The following is a 22,897-nucleotide window of genomic DNA, read 5'->3' on the forward strand; positions in this document are numbered from 1 at the left end:
TAGCTGTGTATGTGTGAATTACATGTGCATATGAAAGTTTGTTAGCTTGTTTTGTTTTTTTTTTATTTGAGGTTCATTGCAATTGTTAAATCCATAGGAGTATGCGATGTCATGAACATGTCATTAGTGTACAGTGAGTTTCAAAAGGGGGTATACATTTTTTTGAAAGGGGTTTTAAGCGGAAAGACATGAAGCCTATGTAAAAAGAATTTTAAACAATTAAGCAAAGACTATAGTCGTGCGGAGCCGGCCATGTGATACCCTACAACACTACAATAGGTTAGAAGCCCCCTTATGTCCAAATCCATTTTAGAAGATTTCTTCCAAAATTATGTTACGGAGCACTGCCCAGACATTACCCTTAGCATTTTGACCAGGGACATTTGCCCTATATTTACCCACTCTGCCGTGCTGTTAGTTGTTGTGGTCCATTTTACAGCAAAATATCATTCAATGGTCATCCAAAATGCTAGAATACTTCCCTGTCCTTAACTCTCTTCTCAGGCGTGTCGATTGGCTTCAATTTTGTGATTATAATTTTTTTCTGTTTTTGGTTCATTTGAACCCCTAAATATTTTGCGGTCATCTCCAAAAGCAATAGGCTTCTATTCTGGCCCTAGCCCCACATCCATTCGTGAAGATCGGGCCATAATTGCGAAATTTGAACATGGACAGACGGAAGGACATACATTGCTAGATCGACTCAGCTCGGCGAGTTAAGAAGATCCTTTGTGGGAAACCAATATTTCGAGGTGTTGCATAATTTTTGGCCCAATCAAACTTATCATACCTCTAACACATAGTGTTGTTGGGTATAAAAATGTAAATTCTATTGAATACCTGTAAAAGGTTTTCTGTTTGCAAGTTCGGTAAAAGGTAATGTATTTAAATTAGAACACTGAAAGGTCTTATATCTTGAGAATACCACTAAAAGGTATTCTCTCCGTGGAAGATCTGTGTAGGGATTTTAAGCTATAGAATACTTCCATAAGGTTTGGAAAAATTTTACCATTTATATAGGTCCTGTAAAAGTTCGAATAGAAAACCTCTAGGAGGCCTTCTATTAATTTTCTCTCATCTCTTCCTTTCCATCTCTTCCTTCCCATCTCTTTTCACCTGTGCATTCCCTAACAAACAACGTTGGCTATGTTTGCCAATTCAAATGAATTTACACTCCTCTATGCGTTGCTATGAACAACACATTGAGTGATTCATAGAAAGTAATTGCAATGGCATTCCGCCGTTCATGAAATTGTACAATTCACACACAATTCCATTACGTGTATTTTTTAATTTATTTATTTACTTTTTTTTGCAAACCGAAAGTTGGTGAACTTTGGCTTCTTGATAATGGCGATGAAGACAAAGCCAATATATCTATGTGTGCATATCTTTTTTTTTTAATTTTCGTCACACTACAGCTTAGGAGGAGGGGATACTAACATGGCTAATCAGTTTGTAACACATGAACGGAATGTGATCTTAATAAACAACAACAAAAAATAAAACCAGTAAAGAAAGTCTTAAAGTCAGGCGGGCCGGACTTTATGGTACCCTACACCACTTTGCGTATTTAGTAGAGCTTCACATAACAATTACAATTTTTTATGGGAGAATTAAATAACAAAGCTATGATTATAATTATAATTTAAAGTTCAAAGGAGTAAATATGCCTTTGTAACTTTTCGGGCTTGTATTGCCCATCTGGTGCACAAATAACTTGAAATCGGATAAAGGTACATATGGGAGCAACATCCAAATCTTAACCGATCTCGATAAAATTTTGCAAGGATGCTGTATTTGATATATTTCCCTGAATATAGTTGTTACGGAGTGCATATTACGGCTGTTAGGAACAAATATAACAAATCGGATGAACAATATATATGGGAGCTATAGCTATACCTGAACCGATCTTCATCAAATTTGACATACTAGATTCTAGACTCGATTTAGTCGTATGTGCCAAATTCCATCACATTTGGGCTAATATTATACGTTTGGTGCACAATAAAAGGCAAATCGGACGAAGATATATATGGGACCTATATCCAAATCTGCCCCGATCTCGATAAAATTTTGTAAAGCTATTTCTGAGCTGCATTTGATATATTTCCCTAAATATTATTGTTACAGAGTGCATATTACGGCTGCGGAGGACAAAAATAACAAATCGGATGAACAATATATATGGGAGCTGTAGCTATATCTGCACTGATTTCGATCAAATTTGGCATACTTATTTTCGGGCCTAATTTGGTCGTATGTGCAAAATTCCATAGAATTTGGGCTGATGTTACACCTTTGGTGCACAATAAAAATCAAATCGGACGAAGATATATATGGGAGATATATCTAAATTTCGACCGATCATATCCAATTTCAATATGGTTCGTCCTTGAGTCTTGCAAATGATTTTCGCAAAATTTCATCTGGATCGGACAATAAATGCGACCTGTACTTTGTTTACAAAAATACATGGACAGACGGACGGACATGCATAAATCGACTCAGAATGTGGTTCTATGCAGATCATCAAAAGGATCTATAGGTCTATCTCGTGCAAAAAGAGACAATAATACCCTGACCACCTTGTGGTGTAGGGTATAAATAGTAAAGTGATTGATGACTGACTGACTTAACGATTCATAAACGCCCAGATGAAACGGCCGAAGCTAGTATCATGAAATTTTAGTTGAGGGTCACACTTGATCCGAAGTGCCAGATAAGGCTGAATTTTTGGAAATTCGTACTCGAGCGATACGAAAAGTACTCAAATGTACTAAATATGGTATCCTTTGTATTCGACGAACCAATAGAGCTAGAACTCTTAGATTTTGGAAATTCGCGATATAAATGTACGAAAAGTACTACATTTGGTACTATATCGTATCATGTGAACGTTTAAAGCTAAAACCATAAAGTTTGGAAATTCACACTTATGTGTAACAAATGATACTAAATTTGGTACTATTTAAATTTTTGGAGAACCGGTAGAGTTGGAATTCTGAAATTTGGAAAGAGGATTTCTATATGAAGGCAGATTTAGAAATCTGTACTAAATTTGGTACAAATTTAAACTGTGGTGAACGGAAAGAGCTGCAATTGCGAAATTTGGAATGAGATTCACTGATGGAGTGCATCATAGATGTACCAAAGGACACTAGAAATTAAGAATGAGAATTAGAGTTGCAAAGTAAGTTTGATATTGTGCGAACTGCACTAAATGGTACTAAATTCGGAACAGTTTGGTTAGGGTAAACGGATGAAGCTGAAATTTTTTTTGTGGTGATAGGTTTGTGTAAAGAGACTGTTTTGGAAACGTGAGATGGAAATATTGTATTAGGGTGAAATCGGAAATTTTGTATTAGGGTCGCTGTTCATGTGTAACATGGACATATGGAGGAGGTCTCAAAAATCTGTACTGTAATTGTACGAAAATTGCTGAATGATACTCAATTTGATATGGATGAAGGGATAGGATTGGAACTCTCAATTGATACTGAGGTAGTTGTTGGTATCTGGAATTGATATATGTCTGGAATGTGTAAAAGTACTAAAGAGTACATAATTTGGTATTGGGTGAAGGGATAGAGATGAACATGTGTAAAACGTGAAAACGTATATTGAGATAACTGTTGGTGTCTAGAATTGCGATATGAAACGGTTTTGCAAATGAGTGCTGAAATTATATGAAAAGTACTCAATTGGATATTGGGTGAAAGGATAGAGTTGGAATCCCCAAATTTAATATTGTATCTGGAATTGAGATTTGGAGGTGGTTTTGGAAATGTGTATTATAATTGTACGAAAAGTATTAAATAGTACAAAATTTGATATCGTGTGACTGAATAGAGCTGAAATCCTAAAATTTGATATAGATGTCGCTGTTGGTATCTGTGTTTGAGATTTGGCGTAGTATAAAATTTGGTATTAAGTTTGAGATATGGAACGATTTTGCAAGTGAGTACTCATCTAGGGAGAGGGGAAAATATTATATAGCAGAAGAGCTATAACGTTGAGTCGTAGTAGTGGTAATTTTTTACACCAAATGATGACCATCAATATATGCCCTAGAATTTGGGATTCAGAATTCAGCCCTAAAATCAAGCATTTTTAAATGTTTAATTTTAATTCACTATCGTGGTACTTTTCATACAAAAAATTGATATTGTACCGTTCGGCATTTGAACTAAAATACTTCCCTAGAATCTTTAGCCTTTTGAAGCATAATTATTCTCCTTCGTGGAACTCCTAAACTGATTTTAAACAGACCTTCGAGAATTTGTACAAAGAGAGAAATTCACTCAAATTCGAGAAAGTACGCCCCTGGAAGCAGGAATAAAACGAACAAACTCGATTTTTCGATGAAGCTCGGGTTTGAGTGAGTATATTTTCCTCGTTTTTGGGTGGGAAAAAATTCGCTCAAAATCGAAAAGATTCTAATCTTTTTATTTATGTCATTTGTCGTTGTTGTATTTCTATGTATGCGTATTTTTCTGTACAAGATCACTCCCCTCCCTCGTCACCTCCTTTTTCCCCTCTTTAGTTGCATCGTGGTTTCGTACTTTACTAGTATTTTATGCAATTTTTTCCTAGAATCAGGGGTCATTTAAACCTTAATTTTATCCCCATTATTGCGGATTATTTGAATTCAAGTCCTTTGTTGGAATTGTAGAATATGGTCCTTCAAGCCCATTTCTACACTCTTCACTAAAATCGCAGGATTTTTTATATCCTCATATAGAGGGTATATATTGGTCAAAACGTGCCTCATCGAAATAACGATTTTAGACCCTAGGTCTCTTTGGATTAAATCCGTTTCAGGACATTTGGAGTCGATCTAGCGATGTGCATCCGTCTGTCTAGCTGGATGGTGCGCACGATACTCTCGAAGGGAGTATCCGATTTGGCCCAAACGTTGTACATCGTAGTATTATTATCAAACTTAGATCGAGTTCGGAGATGGGCAATATCGGTCCACTCCTACTGGTACCTCCCCCACAAAAGTTCAAAATTTTAAAAGAAGTTAATTTACTGCACAGAAAAAGAAAGGATAATCCGATTTTGCTCAAACTTTGCAAATCCTAATATTTGCATCAGTGCTAGGTCAGTCAGGTGCGAAAATAGACAGTATCGGTTAACTCCATCAAGTACCTCCCCACCAAGGGTCAAAATGTTGAATAATTATAATTCTTATAAAATGTGATGTACAGGACCGATTGTCTTCAAATTACACACATCGCAATATTTTTATTAACCCGAGGTATGGTGTGAAGATGGAATATATCAATCTACTCCTTCTTGAACCTCCCCCACAAAGGGTAAAAATTTAGAATATCCATGAAGTTTAAAAAAACTTGAAGTTAACATCCGATAACATTCAGACTTGTCACATCTCAATGTTTCTATCAGCACAGGATCTGTTATAAAGATGGTTGAGATCGCACCATTCCTTCTGGTACCTACCCCACAAAGGGTCAAAGTTTTGAATAACCAAAACGATTATAAAATCCGAAATAAGCATCCGTTTCTCTTCATATATCACACATTCCATTATTTCTACCAACACAAGATCTGCTGTGAAGATGGAATATATCAATCCACTACTTCTTATTCCTTCCCTACACATGGTCAACATTTTGAATATCCATGAATAGGGTTGAAAAACAAAATGCTCAAAGAAAGCGAAATAAGCATCCAGGTCTCGTCAAATTCACACATACAAACATTTTTGCCAACACAAGATCGGATATGAATATGCAATGAAAATGGATAAAAATAGAATACCTCGGACGACTACAGGGTTGCCCATATTCGACGGACCTTTGGGACCATTCCAATCGACGAGGCTTGTCCGCAGGCAACATTCTTTGCGTCAATTGAATTTTGTACGGGAACAACTGCAAATCAATGCGAATAATCCCTTGTAAAGTGGACCGAGCCATGCCCAACTGCTGAGAACGGCGTTTTTGGGATGTTCTTGGGGACCTCTCAACACTGGCTCGTACGGCAGCGATATTCTCGGCCGATCGCCTTGGTCGACTTTTATATGGCCTCTTCGGATTAGAAAGAGACTTACCAGTCGAAAATTTTTCGTATAAACGCTTAATGGTGTTCTTAGAAGGCGCACTTCTCATATTTTTTAGTGTTTTAAAAGCACGTTGAGTTTTCACAATTGACTTCTTGTAAATTTCAAGTATTTCAGAGCGCTAGCGTGGCGTGTATTGGTTCATGGTAAAAATCTGCTTGGACTGACGCTTCAAACGCGGTATGTCATTAAGCGATGTGACATCTCTGTCAAAAGTTATGGCGTTGCCAGATGGGTCCGTCGAATATGGACAACCCTGTATATCTGGTACATCACACACATTTTAACATTTTCTAAAAATTATCACATATCTCATATAAAGTGAATGAAGTAGTTGATATAGGCCACGACCTTGCACGTCACAATATTTATATCATATTTTTTTATGGCCGATAAGAAATGGACAATATTGGTCCATTAATTCGAAACCAACTCCATAAAGGGTCAACAATTTGAAAATTCAAAACAGAAGTCGAAATATATTTAAATAAATGTAATGCCAAAATTTGACGTTGATTCGAGGTTCGTCTAAGTCGAATTTCATCCCCAAAATCGTGGCTATTTTATTACGAAATTCTGTCGTTGAATATTGGATGCCATTATTCCAAAGTCTGTCCCATAATCTTTTATAGCAAATACTGACCTAGACGCGTGGCTCTATTGTAGCTCTCATATAATTCGTTGCTATCCAGCTCAAACCGCAATTTTTTATGCTCATACTACCATAGAAAGTAAACAATAAATTCGAACGAAACAATGAAAGAAAAGTGAATTAAAGGGGAATTAAAAAAACACACAAATGTGGATGAATGAACGACTTAATGGTTGGAAACTGTTGGAAGCCTCGTTTGCCACATGACGACGACGAGCAAAAAAAAAAAGAAGTAAAATTAATTAATGCAATTAAAGGTATGAGTCTGTGTGTGTGTGTTTGTGTTTCTAAGCAAAATTGCTGCGTGATTGAAACAGAAGAAGAAAACGAACAACAAATGGCAATGTAGTTCAAGTTTATTCCAAATGTTGACCTTCATTACAAAATCTTTGTTAATTACGCCAAGATACGTCGATTTTATGGCATCTTTTTGGGGGTCATGTGGATGGTTGGCTTTAAGCGATTCTTCTTTGAGTCAGCGGCAAATTTCTTCATCAAGTTCTAGTGGCCTGACCTAACCTCCATTGAAATTTGTTGCAACACTTTTTTTCTGTGTGACATGCCATTTGTTGGGAGGAGGAGGAAGAATTCACAACCAAGCAAAGTTCAAAAGGTTAAATAGTTCATTAAATATGTTATTATGTATGGAAAAAATTCTCAATATTGTTTTATGACTTATTATTGTGTATTTTTCTTCACAATGTTCTCTCCCCCCTTCCCAGGCAATTAAATGATAAATGGTTTGGTTGGTCAGTTTGTTGTGTGCTGATTTCTCAGCTGTTTGGCTGAGTTGGGAATGCGTGTTTGAATGGGAAATGTTATATGTAGCGTATTGTCTGTATGTGTGTTGTTTTCCGCCCAAGTCTCTCTCTTCTTGACCTACGCAACAATAACAATTAAAGCCACTTAATTAAATTATTTTCACAGACTTACTTTGTTTGTCGTTACGAACCACCCATCCATCCATCCGTCCATTTATGTGATCGAGTGGAATTCAACACATTTTCATATTTTTATCTTTTCTTCCAATCTATTCTTACAGTTGAATCCAACAGAACCACAACCAGTTCCTGCATTTTTGCCAGCTCATTTAAATAATAAGCCCATCTGTGACGACATCATCAGGAAGTTTTCACCATCGAGACGTTTGGAGTCGCGCGAGTTAGCAAAACTTTTGGCACAACCACACTTTCGGGTAAGTACAAAACATGGGTTAAATTTTGAAAGGGGAGGTGGGTGGCTGCCCCCTAGAGTGACGGGAATATGTGTGTATGACGTATATTGTAGGTAGAAGTAATATTGTATTGAGACTGTGGGGTGATAGTTTTGTATACCAAATGCAGCCCCTTAAATTATGCCCTAGAATTTGGGGTTCGGAATTCCGGCCTAAAATCAAGGATTCATCAAAATTTATCAAAGATCAAATTTTCATACTGAAATCTGGCATTGTACCGTTCGACATTTGAACTCAAAGCGAAACTCTTCTTCTTCTAAAATCTGACGTATAAATATATGTCCCCATATTAAATTTCTACCTGGAATCGTGGGTCATTGGAACCAAAATTCTTCAATTGAATTGTGATTCTTTCATTTCTAGTTTTCCTAGAATCAAGGGTCATTCAACCCCGTATTCTTCCCCATAGCAATTTGAAACCAAATCCTTCGCTAGAATCGTGGATCGTGGGCTCATCTTCCCTTATTCTTCCTCTTCCGCATCGATAATTTGATAATCTAAGGCGAATTTCTTTCCAGAATCCTGGATCATATAAATCGAACTTCTTTCCGGGAAATCTGACTCTTTTAAAGCCTGATTCTATCCTAGAGTTGTGAGTCCTCTTAACTTATATTCTTTGCTAGAATCGCGGTCCATTTAGTGCTGAAATCAGACTTGGAATCGAACGGCCTTTAAACACAAAAAATTATCCAAAATTGTAGGGGTTTTAATCCAAACTCTTCCCTAGAATCTTAGTTAATTTAAATCTGAAATCTTCCCTAGAATCGTGGATCTTTTGAAGCAAAATTCATCTCAAGAATCCTTCAAATCGCGGTTTTTTCTTCTTCCCTAAAATTGTAGGTCAAAAAAGGCATTTTTCTAGGAATCGTGGATTAATAAGCCTAAAAGACCAAATTCTTCTCTCAAATCATTCTACCCTGAATCGTAAGTCATTTCAAGCTACTTTTTTCTGGCAGCGTGGACTAGAATCGGACATTGAATCTAGAGGTCTTTCAGCCGAAATTTTTTCGGAGAATTGTGGTTATTTAACGTCGATATCTCTGAGGATCTTTTATAGTCAAGTTCTTCCCAAGAATTGTGGATTTTTTCATGTCAAATTCTTTTCAGGAATCAAGAATCCTACAAATCCACATTTCTCTTTTGAATGATTGGTTTGCTTATTCCCTAGAATTGTTGTTCACAAATTCTTCCTTCGAATCATTCTTTGCAGAATTGTCGGTAATTTCAATCAAATTTTTACCTAGAATGTTCGGACATTTAATGCTAAAGTCTAACATAGAACCAAACCCTTTCGACGAAATTTGTCCGAGAATTGTGGGACTTTTTAACCTAAACTCTTCCATAGAATCGTAGGCCTTTTAAAGCCAAAATCTTTTTAGCAATTGAGGAATCGGATCTTTCAAACCTACATTTTTCTCCAGAATTTCGGGGTTTCTTTATCCCTAGAATGGTAGCTCACATAAACACATATTTTTTCCCTGGAATCATAGGCCTAATTAAATCAATTACCTCAATCATAACAAATTCTTCCCAAAATCGTGGGTCATTTCGAGCCATTTTTTCCTAAAATCGTGGCTCTTTAATGCTTAAACTGACATAGAGTCGAGAGTGCTTTCAACTGAAAAATGTTCCGAAAATCGGCATTTTTAACCCAAACAATTCCCTTGAACCGTAGGATATTTAAAGTGCCAAGTTCTTTGCGAGGATTGCGGATTTGTGAATCCAAATTCTTCCTAGGAATCAAGGATCCTTTAAACCCATATTCTTCTTCTTCACTAGATTTTTTCCAGAATCATGGGCCGTTCAAAACTAAATTCTCCTCTCAAATCATCGACCGTTCTTCCCTGAATCGTGGGTATTTTTGTCCTATTTTTATACACTCAGCCTCAGAGAGGGTATACATCATTTAATGCCTCATCGAAATAACGGTTTTAGACCGTAGGTCTCTTTGGACTAAATCCGTTATAGGGCATTTGGAGTCGATCTAGCGATGTCCGTCGGTCCGTCTGTCTGCGTGCTTGTGCGCACAATAACTCTCGAAGGGAGTATCCGATTTGATCCAAACTTGGTACATCGTAATATCATTGTTTAAATTATATCGAGTTCGGAGATGGGCAATATCGGTCTATTCCTTCTGGTACCTCCCACATAAAATGTCAATCTTTCAAAGAAAATAATTTACTGCACAGAAAGAGAAAGGATAATCCGATTTTGCTCCAACTTTGCGAATTCTAATATTTACATTAATGCTAGGTCAGGTTCGAGAATGGACTTAACCCACAACGGGTTAAGGGTTTTGAATAAGTATAACCCTTATAAAATGTGATGTAAGAGTCTTCACACCAAGGTCTGGTGTGAAGATGATATATATCGGTTTACTCCTTCTGGTACCTCCTCCACAAGGCTCAAAATTTTGAATATTCATGAAGCTCATAAAACACGAAATTAACATCAGATTCCATTCAGACTTGGTACATTTCAATATTTCCATAAACGCAAGATCTGTTATAAAGATAGTAGAGATCGGACCATTTCTTCTGGTACCTCCCCCACATAGCCACATAGAGTTCAAGATTTTAAAAACAAAACGCTCAAAGAAAGCGAAATAAGCATCCAGCTCTCATCAAATTTCACGCATACAAACATTTTTGCCAACACATTATCTGTTGTGAAGATGATATATATAGCTGCGAACCCCCCTTCTGAAACTTCACCCACAAAGGGTCACAATTTTCAATACTTTTATCTGTCATAACTTGCGAAACAAGTCAGCGATTCTTTACAACTTGTTACATCTTAATATTTCTCTCAACCAGAAACCTGAGATGAATACGGAATTCATGATTTCGCCCTCTGTGCCCCCACACTTCCTTCCTTCTTAATACCGACATAAAAACGTGATCCCTTTTACACCAAACTCCTCCTAATTAAATTATTTTCCAATTATATTTTCTTTTTAATAACCCTTATATTTTCCTCTCGCTTTTCCTTTGCAGGCTCTCATTCGTGCCCACGATGAAATAGGCTATCTCTACGAAGCCCGTTTAAAAGCTGCCGGTGGTTCCCTAACGAAACTCGAAGAAATCTCACAACGTAAATCTGGTGGCTATCTCTTTTCGCCCGATCTGTTTGCAACGAAAATGCCAATCGAAACAATCAAAATGGTCGGATTGCGACGCAATCCAAATCAACCGCTCGGTCTTACCGTCGAAGTGGACGAACATAAACAGTTGGTGGTGGCACGTATCTTAGCTGGTGGTGTTATCGATAAACAAGGTCTTTTACATCCTGGTGATGTTATTTTGGAAGTTAACGGTACACCCGTGCACACACCCGAAGATCTGCAGGTGGAGGTGTCGCGAGCCAAGGAAAATCTAACACTGAAAATTGGTCCAAATGTTGAGGAAGAAATCAAATCGGCACGTCTCCAACGGGGCCAGGTAAAACAAAATGGTGTTGCTAAAATTGAGCCGGGCAAAAAATTGACGGTAGGTGGTGTTAGTCGAATGTTGTTTTCTTTCTTTTCAATTTTAAATTGTTAATTGTTAATTTATTTGGATTTATGTTTGTAAAAGATATATGTAGTTTTGTGTGTTTCCATTTTACTGTTAGATAAAATACTTTAATTTGTTTTGGTATTGTAGAAATATTTTCATTATTGGCTTTTGCATGAAGAAAAATACGTATTCTTCTATTAACCTACTTCTATAGCGTAGAATTTACACCGCGAGTTTTTGGGAGAGAATCCTCCTGAGTCAGCTCTCTTATAAGCCTTAAAGTCAAATTACTTTTAAACAATTCTGGCATTCAAATTAACCCATTTGCGATTGTATTTAGTTATTTCAATCGCAGTGGCATCTGAATAAACTATTCAGACTTATGATAAAACCAGTAAGGAAAAGTCAAAAGTCGGGCTGGGCCGATTATATGATACCCTACACCACTATGCATATTTAGGAGAGCTCCCGTAACCAAAAAATTAATTTGAAGTAGATCAAATCACCTATCAACATTTGGCTTTAGAGCAGTTATAGTTTGGGTTCAGAGGGAACTAATATTTAGGTGGCATATCCAATTCTGAATCGATTTTTAATATTTTATACCAAATAATATTGCTATAGAGTGCATGATATCACTTCGAGAAGGACTATATTAAACAAGTACAAAAGCTGTAAGTTCGGCCGGGCCGAAGTTTCCTCCAATGTCCTCCACCATTTGCAACGAATTTGACAATTTTCAACAAAGTAACATCCGTTAAAAAATCTATTAATATTTTAAAAATTCCGAATTTAGTCGTTATATAGTAGAGTCTATACGACGGCGTGAACCTGCATAGGCAACTTTTGTCATAAGCCATTAAAATATTAAAATGCGAAACTTCAATGGAGCTATACAAAGACGTGGACCTGCACAGACAATTTTCTACCGTTATATGGCGGCTATACAAAGACGTAGTTTTGATAACGAACATCAAATACCAAATTTGAAACATTCCGGCATATAATGTCGCTAAAATCATCAAAATATCGAAAATCGGGAGGTGACGTTATATGGGGGCTGTACGAAGACGTTGACCTCCACTGACAATTTTCTGTCATAGGATGTAGTATCCATTACGAACTTCAAATATCAAATTTGAATCAATTCCGGTGAATAATGTCGCTAAAATCATCTAAATACCGAATATCGGGAGGTACCGTTATATGGGGGCTATACGAAGTCGTAGACCTGGACAAACAATTTTCTGTCATAGGCTATAGTATCCATTACGAACTTCAAATATGAAATTTGAAACAATTCCCGTGAATAATGTTGCTAAAATCATCTAAATACTGAATATCAGGAGGTACCATTATATGGGGGCTATACGAAGTCGTGGACCTGCACAGACAATTTTCTGTCATAGGTTATAGTATCCATTACGAACTTCAAATACGTAATTTGAAACAATTCCGGTGAATAATGTCGCTAAAATCATAAAAATACCGAATATCGGGAGGTGCCGCTATATGGGGGAGGTGCCGCTATAAGGCGTAGACACTCACGGACGATTTTCTGTCATAGGCTGTAGTATCCATTACGAACTTCAAATACCAAATTTGAAACATTTCCAGTGAATAATGTCGCTTGAATCACCAAAATACCGAAAATAGGGAGATACCATTGCCTAAACGTGGACCTACATGGCCCATTTTCATGTTGATTTTGAATGACAAACATAATCCATACTACGGTAGATGGTATATATCGGAGCCGTGTTCCACAAAATGGAAACGTTCGTCCCGGAATTCACTCCATTCGTGGAGATATAATCCATTATTTGCACAATAAACCTGAAATCGGATTACGGATAAATATGAGAGCTATATCCAAATCTTACCCATTCTCGATAAAAATTGGCAATGGTATTTCCGAGCTCTATAAGATATCTGGTACCAAATTTAATTGTTGTCGAATGCATATTATGAATATGAGGGATGAAATCGGATGAAACATATATATGGGAGCTATAGCTATATCTGAACCGATTTTCTCCAAATCTGATGTACTTGCTTCTAGACTGAATTCGGTGGGATGTACAAAAATTCTGGTCATTTGGACTTATATTGGCCATTTGGTGCACAATTAACCCGAAATTGGTTGAAGATATATGGGAGCTATATCTAAATCTAATCCGATTGTCACCAATTTCAATAAGGTTCGTTCTTGGGTCAAACAAATATTGTTTGGAAAATATCATCTCAATCGGATAAAAAATGCGACCTGATTTTTGTTCTCAGAAAGACGATTCTATTTCGATCCTCAAAAGTAACTATGGGTCTATCTCGCTTCCTTCTCCATGTTACAAACAAATGCACAAAGACATAATACCCTTACCACTATGTGGTGTAGGAGATAAATATAAATGCAATTTAGCTTTTTTTTGTACAATTTTTTGCTAACTAATTTAAACATTTAATTGGTTACAAAAAAGTATATTTTTTAACAGAAATATTAAAATCCTATGCAAAGGAAAATTCAAAAAAAAAAAAAAAAAAGAAAAAATAAAAAATGCATGTCTAAAGCTATGCCCAAAATTTGACTATATTTGCAATTACATATATTTAAAAAATAAATATTGTATGAAATATTAATAACATTAATTGATATCTTTCAATTGGTACATTGGTAATCAAAGGTCAAAAACAAAGTAAAATCGTTAGAAAATAAATCAATCAATCCATTCCAGTAAGTAGAAATTAGGCCATAAGAAATCCAAAAAATATCAAAATCCAGCCATTACCCTGAGTAGGATACACATTATAAATACATTTTATTTTAAGAAATAAATTAATAAAAATTCCCCTTTACTTAGTGTTACATGCGTGCCTTATTTACATATAGTCCATCGGAGGATTCCCTACTGCCCTGCAAAGATATTGGTCTGGCCTTCAAATCGGGAGATATTTTACAGGTATATATTACAAATATTTCTCGAAGTTAAAATTTTCATAATTCCGTTTTTATTTTCGCAGATCATCAATGTCAAGGATCCCAATTGGTGGCAAGCCAAAAATGTTACTGCTCAAAGTGATCAGATCGGTTTGATACCATCTCAGGAATTGGAAGAGAGACGTAAGGCGTTTGTGGCTCCCGAAGCCGATTATGTGCACAAAATTGGTATTTGTGGTACAAGGGTAAGTTTGAGAATATCAATTGCTGTGGAAAAATTAAGTTTTCATTGAATCATAAAATATTAAGACAAAATCAGCTTAGGTAATTGTCTTCCAGTAACTAAGACGGATGTAAATGCCATACGTTTCCGCCGTATATTATGTTGTGTCGAAAATGGCATAACCAAAAATGGTTTTATTTCTCAACGGATATTGGGAATGGTCCTTTTAATGTTCAGCTTATATTTGTACTTTTATGCCTACACTCTTCCGATTATATCAAACTTCAGGTCTCTATCCATGAATTTGCTCTTTATCCCAGTTTTGCTCCCATATAAAATTGTACTCTATTCTATAAATCCAAAATTACAGTGTTTCTAATGACTGTCAATTATCCTTCTTATTATGACTTTTAAGAGCTGATTTAACAAAATGGATATTTTCTTCTAACCTGTGTGGGTTGAGCCCATAGCAAAGTTACCCATTGATGTTATCTAATTGTTACCGCAAACAAATCAATCTATTATTTTTTCAAATTTTTCTTTGGTCACTAAAAATTGGCCAATTAACATTCCAGTGTTAATTCGAGTCCAGTACGAATGAAGGTGTCTGCACCATCCTGATTTCAGTTATGGGAAACTACTCAGGTTTTTCGACGTAACTTTTGTTCTTCTGCTTCAATGGGTAACAGAGGATCTCGAAAGCCGTTATTCACTCTGCATTTTTCATTGCTTTAATGCCAAGTGAATACAATTCAGTCCTGCTGATCTAGAGGCTGTCTTTTGTATTATAATACGTCTCTTTTCAGATCGTGGTCTTTCTGAACATGAATGAGCGTAGACTTTAAACTCTTGAAGAAGTTGCAGGTGAATTTTAACACAAAAGAGGCCTAGAATATGTTATATGTTAGTGAGAGAGAGTAGGGATAGAGTTATTGGAGCTGAAATCACCTGTAAGATAGACCTTAACATTTTGAAACTAGTCCGATCAAGTGAGATCTTCGGTTGTGAATGAACGACTATGTCTCGAAAAACTTTTTCTCCTAAACCAATATTAGATGTTGGAGAATTCACAGAATTGTGGAATTCAGATGTTATGAAATTTAACTGCCTCTTTTAAATACGAATATGTCTGATAAAAATAGTAAGTAAATTAATTGACAAGCTTTCTGACGAGCTGTGGCCTTCTCCCCATAATTCGCTGGGGCAACCTGCTCAGCCGCTGCGCAAAATATGGACCAGGGGATCTATACACTCCATAGCCAATAGAATATCAATTGATTGGATCTGCATCCATTTGAACTATCACTTTTTGAAAATTCATCGATCATGTAACCATCCATTTCTTTGGAGTTTGAATTTACGTCACATGAAACAAGGAGAAAAAATGTATTAATTGATATTCACCCATTCTATATCTCTCTTTGCAGATCTCAAAACGTAAACGTAAGACTATGTATCGTTCGGTGGCAAACTGTGAATTTGACAAGGCTGAACTAATGTTGTACGAAGAAGTTACGCGCATGCCACCGTTCCGCAGAAAAACCTTGGTATTAATTGGTGTATCTGGTGTGGGACGACGAACATTGAAGAATCGTTTAGTCAACAGTGATCCAGATCGTTTTGGTTATGTTATACCTCGTAAGTATGATACAAATGAATTTTTACTTAGTATTTTGCATTGAATTGGTACGAAATTTTGAGGAGCGCCTTAAAGTATACTTTGCAATTACTAAAGGGAAATGCCATAAACACGAGCACAACAAACTTTTAATGATTTTAATGATTGATTTTCCTGCCAGATACCACACGTCCCAAGCGGGCCCTCGAGGAGAACGGTGTCAGTTATTGGTTTGTCGATCGCGAATGGATGGAACAGGAAATCAATAAAAATAACTTCTTGGAATATGGTGAACACAATGGAAATCTCTATGGCACACATATACAATCGATCAAGGATGTCATAAACAATGGACGTATGTGCGTCTTGGACTGTGCCCCGAATGCATTGAAAATTCTGCACAATAGTCAAGATTTGATGCCATTTGTTATATTCATCGGAGCACCGGGTATGGAACAATTAAAATCGATTTATGCCGAGCGACGTGCTACCGGTTCGAATAAGAATTTAACGGTGGGTAGTGGGAAACGTTATCTAAATGAAATATCTAATAATGAATTACGGTTTGTTGGTTTGTGTTTCAGTTTGATCGCCAAAGTTCCATACGTTTTAGTTCTAGACGTGCCCGTACCTTGGAATCATTGGCATCCTTATATGAGGTATGTTTTTGCGTTAATCCTTTTTGAATTCCTCACTAAAGTGTTGTATTATTTGTTGCAGGACGATGATCTAATCTCCACCGTTGAGGAGAGTGCATTTGTACAACGAAAATATGAGAAATACTTTGATATGGTCATAGTCAACGAAGATTTCGATGACACGTTCCGACAAGTAGTTGAGACACTTGATGAAATGAGTCATCAAGAACAATGGGTGCCAGTTAATTGGATATATTAAGAATGCAACCTTGCTAACCTTGACTTTTTATACATACTTCGAAATAAAATGCTTAATTATTTAGAAACAATGACGATCCGGAAAAATGATGACGACGACGAATATAATTTAACAAAACATCAGCTGTGTTGGCTGCTGCTGCTTCCTCTAAAAAGCTTTTGCTAAAATGAAAAATTTTACTTCTCGAAATGATCATTTATTTCCTCCAATACCAACAATTACTATGAATACACAACAGCAACAACAAAAACAAGATACAAAGTGTTCTTATTGTTAATTTTAGCTTTTAGTGGTCGAGTTTTAAATAAAAACAAACTTTTAACACGCCTCTATTTCTTACTTAGTAAAATCAAGTAGACTTTATGTGCGTACGTGCGTGTTTTAATTAAAAAAAAAACTCAAATGCAGTTGTTAATTTTGTTTGTTTTTTGTTAGTGAAAATAAAAGATAAACATTATATTCTTCATTTTAGTATCACGAACATGGCTTGGCAATCGTGTATGTAAAATTTGTTTCTAATATTACATTTAATTAAATAATACAAATTTGAAATCTAAATGTCCAATTATGTCCGATTATTACACCATGATTTAAAGCTTAGTTTTTATTATTTTATTTTTCCCATAAAACTAAGTGCAAAAAAATACAAATAATTTTTTTAGTTTGAATTTGTATTGAAAATGCAAACTATTTGTAACTCGAATTCGTCCATTTACAATATAATTGTTGCAATTTTTTATATATTTTATAATTTTAGATTTATATTTTTTTCAATTTTTATATAATTTTTTTACTGGCTAAGTACAAGCATGATAATGTATTTAATAGTTTTTTTTTTCATAAAACCATGTTTTATTTCATTAGTTTCTATTAATTATTTTTAAATAATTGAGAAAATCAAACAAAAACTCCACAAATAAACCACATATTTTCTGCATTTAGCAATAGTTAAAGAAATTACATATATCATCTACAAACAACAAATTATTAATGTATTACTACAATAACACAAAAATAAAAAAAATACTATATAAAATGATAAACTATACTATTCTGAATTATTCATTATATACTATGTACTATTATTACTATTATTGAGAAAGAAAATTTGTCGAAATATAATGTTAAAGCTGTTTTGTGCTTTCGAACTTACATTCATATGTATTAAGATGTGTTATACAATATAGAATGCATATTTGGCTCAAATATTGAAATGGAGTTTTATTTGGGGGGAAAGGAAAAGTGGTAACTCTCCTTCTTTGGGCATATTTTTAGAGCTATTAACTCGAAAATCTCATTTTTTTATTGGTTGGGACCCCTAAAACAGTTTTGGAAGGCGTTTGTGGATACGTCAAAAAGGAGAAACAATTTTACATGATTCGATTTAAAACAAGTAAAAAAGCTGTAAGTTTGGCCGGGCCGATCTTTGAATACCCTTCACCATTTGGAACGATTTTGGCAATTTAAAATAAAATTAAAATCCGTTAAAAATTCTGTTAAAATCTTAAACATAGAGAATGTAGCCGTTATATTAGGGTGATAAACCATTACAATGCTCAAATGCCAAACTAGAATAAAAAATTCGGTGAATAATGTAGGTAAAATCATCAAAATATCGAATATAGGGAGGTACCGTTATATTGGGGCTATACAAATACGTAGACCTGCACAGACAATTTTCTGTTATAGGCTGTTGTATCCAGTACCAACTATTCCGGTGAATAATGTCGCTAAAATCATCCAAATACCGAATATAGGGTGTACCGTTATATATGGGGCGCAATACGAAGACGTGGACCTGCACAGACAATTTTCTGTCATAGGCTGTAGAATCCATAACGAACTTCAAATACCTAATTTGAAACATTTCCGGTGAATAATGTCGCTTAAATCACAAAAATACTGAAAAAGGGAGGTACCATTATACCATTACCATTATATGGGGGCTATACCAAAACGTGAACGTTCATGACCCATTTTCAATACCAAAAGTCCTGCAGAAATAATACACATTTGACATAATTATGGCAAACTTAATATACCCTCCATACTATGGTGGAGGGTATAAAAGTTAAGAATTTTTGAGGGTCTTCCTACCATAAATATATTCCAACATGTTGCCCTCAATTATATTTACTACTAGCTGGCCCAGTCCGCGTTGCCGGCCCGAAGTTTTAGTCTTTAATGCATAGGTTTTAAAGCATAATAATTCTCACATCTGGCTCACGTAAGTGGCACCATTTTTAGTATAAATATAAACGATGACTCGTATAGTATAAATGATGACTCGATTAAATAGAAATAAATATGTCTTTTCAAAAACCTGATCCTATTTTTCAGTAAGAGGTTTTAGATTTAGAGTTAAAACCCTAAATAATATAGCATATATATTAAAAAGTATACATTAACTATTTATAATGGGCCCATGTACTATGCTATGCTACTTTTCTCTACCCCAAAAGTAGCATAAACACAGATTTTAAGTCAAATCGATTCGAAAATATAATCAAAACCCTCGAAATCGGTAAAATCAGGAGGTACTTTTATATGAGCCCTACTCCGAAACATTGACATTGAAAAATTTCCGCGAAGAGGTCTTTTACCAGAAGCTAGATGCCAAATAAGGGCAAAATCAATTGACAAATGTGACCAAGACCCTTGTAATAGCTACAATCACCGGATACCTTCACATAAGAGTTATAATGAAGAATTGCCCTATACTTAAAATTATTTGAAAGAATTTGTTTTTCTTTCTAAAATCTCAAATTACCAACATTTGAGGAATTTGAAAGAGGTTATATCACAATGTAGACCAACCTAATTCAAATTTTGCACAAATGATTCCTCATGTAACCCCTAGGACTGTATCCAATTTAAAACATTCAATATTTTTTTCTTTAAAAACCTAACTCGGGGTATGACGAACGTTTCTATAAAAAATTATGCAAATCGGTTCAGCCGTTCTCAACTGATTCCATTACCAACGAACAACAATTGATTTTTATATATATGTATATAGATGTGGAGTTATGGTTTATTATGAGCCCTATACTAAAAAGACCTAGAGTAAAATTTTATGACGAACAATTTTGTGAATTAAAAATGCATCAATTCCAAGGAATTTTAACTCGAATACTTTCAAAAATATGTTGCCTCTCGATGTAAGCTTTCAAAACGCCGATACACATGTCTTATATGTTACGCTCTAATACATAAAACGCTTTGTTGACTGCCTTAAGTCATCGGCTGGCTTCTTCGTACAGGACCAAAGGAGTTTTAGATTTTGGCCCTACGCTCCTTTGTTGTTTTATGTAAACTTCCAAAACGCAGATACACATGTCTTATATGTTACGCTCTAATACATAAAACTCTTAGTTGACTGCCTTAAGTCATCGGCTGGCTTCTGGCTAGAAAAAACGTTTAAAGTATTGTCACCTTAAGGAAAGTACAAGGGGTCTAGAAAAAAAAAAAAACAGTATGAATTCGCCCACTTGCAAATCCCATGCCAAAACTAGAGTATGACTCCAATATCTCCATAAATCAACTTAATTTATACTGTTTCAGAAAAAAAACTTCGATTTTATTAATTTTTGTGTTATTTTATTATCTTAAAATTTTAATTACAAAAACCTCTTTAAATTTTATAATTCACTGTTTCCATTGTACGTACATTTGATGTAAACTTGAATACGGAGCTTAGTAAATTCCTAAAGATTTTTCCATAACAACATGAGGTTGGCGAAGGAATTCGAAGTTCTCTGGAGCACCCAAAAAGTCGGGGAATGTAATCATCTCATCGCGGCCCAACAAGACATCTTCCATCATGCGGCTGTAAACAATATGGAAACAATTTTTTAAAATGATTGTAAAAATGTTAATAAAGCGATTTAACATTTTTTGCTTTATTTCAAATTCCCAGCCTTTTAATCTTAGAAGAACAGATTGTATTATTACTACTACAACAATTTGTATTATTACTATTACATATCCTTATTGCAAATAGGGTTAAAGTATTTATAAGAATTTTAAGTGAATCGAAACTTTTACCTGAAATGCACGTCAACTCACGAACTACATTTAAATCTGAATCGATCCAGTCAAAATTTGGCAAAGGTGTTTCTAGACTGTACATAATATCTGGCTTGGGGATTTAAAGTTTAAATAGAATGAAATGTTTAGAAAGTAGCTGTGCGAATCCTGATCTGAAACTATTATCACTGTTACAGGGTTGACCTATGGGCCAAACAGTTGGACAAAGAGCACAAGCTGTACTCTGTTCACACAAACGTATATCATGTATCTATTTTTCTCCTTTGGGAGCAAAATGAGTTTAGGGACTATTTTGAAATTATTACCGCATGCAGGTGTTTTTAACCTGATGGAGTGAACGTATTTTTTCATGGGGGGAAATTCCCGGTTATTTGACCCGAAAGTTGGGATACAACATCCGGTTTTTAACCGGTTCTATAAAATTGATATATACAAAATGGTATGTAAGCTTAAGGAAATACCTATCCAGCAAGTGGTCATATGATGGGGTTATTGCGACGGGTTCCGGAGTAATGCAAGTAAATTGGCATTTTTATACCAGTAGATATCAGCACATATGCTACTATTTTGGAAAGGCAAGAGTGTAGGCTATAATGTAGCATGTCGAATATATCACCCACGGAAAAATTACTTTGCCGTAATCAGGTTACAAAGACCTAAACGTGGTAAAAAGTTCTGGTCAATCCGAGCACAGCCCCCAACTTAAGACACAATTACCATTTCTATAAATTCTTGTGCTAACGCATATTAAATTATATGTCAAAACTTTGGCAAAACTCTTAAAATATTTCAAATCGGAATGTACTGCCTTATATGTTCTTTGCAAAAATAAGGATCGATAGCCTTGGGGCTTCTTGGGCACTAAAAGAGTCTGACTTGAATTTATGAGGATATCCACGATGAATAAGAAAATAGACAAACATTCCATTCCTTGGCAGAAGATACAAAAATTTGCTGTCTCACCTTGATTGCAAGAATGGCAAACGACCAACTTGGCGGGCAGCATGCAATTCCATTCCCATTTTCAGTGGAGCATTCAAGCCTTCGCGATTCCTCAACACCTGCATTTGCAAATTGTACTGATGTGTGTCATAGTTGGCCTCGGAATCACGCAGACGATGGATGTGGGCAACTTGCATCAGACAATTACTTTTGCCGGGGCCAGCAACTGTGGGAGCAGCATCCAAAACTGTGTTGGCTGTGGGTTGGACTTTAATAGATTGTTCCTGAAAGCAATACACAACATTAAGTGACCCAATTTAAAAATATATCTTACAAAACTTACCATTTCTCGGATTAAAATGTGAATTGTATTGAGAAAACAATAATTTTTTGCAATATAATGAATGCTTCTTCTTCGTCAACTGCTTGATGACTTTGTTTTTTTTCGTGACAATTGCCGTGCTGTCCAGGGATATGTAGGTTGGTTTTCGATTAATCAAAGTATCGTTATCGAAAATCGTATGAGGTGTTTAGTCGATTTGTAAATTGCAAGGAAATTGGATAATTTTTTTTGCTATTTGCCTGTCCTTACAGTCAATCTCTTTACAGTTGGCTTTTAAATCTATCTATAGCAACTTTTATTTTGGATTGCTTCACAGAATTATTATTGCTTGAATTTTAATTTTTGTAAAATTTATTTTTGAATTAAAATACAGCATGAAGTTATTTGAAGTTATTTCCAAGAGAACAAAGAAAGA

At 35.4% G+C, this 22,897-nt stretch overlaps 2 protein-coding genes across 3 annotated transcripts in view; one reads left to right on the forward strand and one right to left on the reverse strand.

Annotated features, from left to right (window-relative positions):
- LOC101897224 (protein PALS2) overlaps positions 1–18,355 on the forward strand; it is a 44,757-nt gene extending 26,402 nt beyond the window's left edge. Inside the window, exons 3-10 of one of the 2 annotated variants that reach the window (XM_005182739.4) lie at positions 7,786–7,938; positions 10,974–11,465; positions 14,333–14,431; positions 14,493–14,654; positions 16,060–16,270; positions 16,432–16,763; positions 16,835–16,909; positions 16,971–18,355. In XM_005182739.4, the coding sequence (XP_005182796.1) occupies positions 7,786–7,938; positions 10,974–11,465; positions 14,333–14,431; positions 14,493–14,654; positions 16,060–16,270; positions 16,432–16,763; positions 16,835–16,909; positions 16,971–17,147 (1,701 nt within the window). In that variant the 3' untranslated portion in view covers positions 17,148–18,355. The remainder of the gene's footprint in view (positions 1–7,785; positions 7,939–10,973; positions 11,466–14,332; positions 14,432–14,492; positions 14,655–16,059; positions 16,271–16,431; positions 16,764–16,834; positions 16,910–16,970) is intronic. The other variant, XM_005182740.4, reaches the window with a different exon arrangement.
- A 2,350-nt stretch (positions 18,356–20,705) lies between these two features.
- On the reverse strand, positions 20,706–22,642 carry LOC101897047 (proteasome maturation protein). The gene is made up of 3 exons (XM_005182738.4): positions 22,483–22,642; positions 22,161–22,423; positions 20,706–20,976 (listed from the first exon to the last, which is right to left on the reverse strand). The coding sequence occupies exons 1-3, from the start codon at positions 22,483–22,485 to the stop codon at positions 20,844–20,846; spliced, it is 399 nt and encodes a 132-aa protein (XP_005182795.1). The 5' UTR covers positions 22,486–22,642; the 3' UTR covers positions 20,706–20,843.
- Positions 22,643–22,897: the final 255 nt, after the last annotated feature.

This window comes from Musca domestica, unplaced genomic scaffold (assembly GCF_030504385.1).
Source record: "Musca domestica strain aabys unplaced genomic scaffold, Musca_domestica.polishedcontigs.V.1.1 3, whole genome shotgun sequence".
In the NCBI taxonomy this organism is placed as follows: Eukaryota; Metazoa; Arthropoda; class Insecta; order Diptera; family Muscidae; genus Musca; species Musca domestica.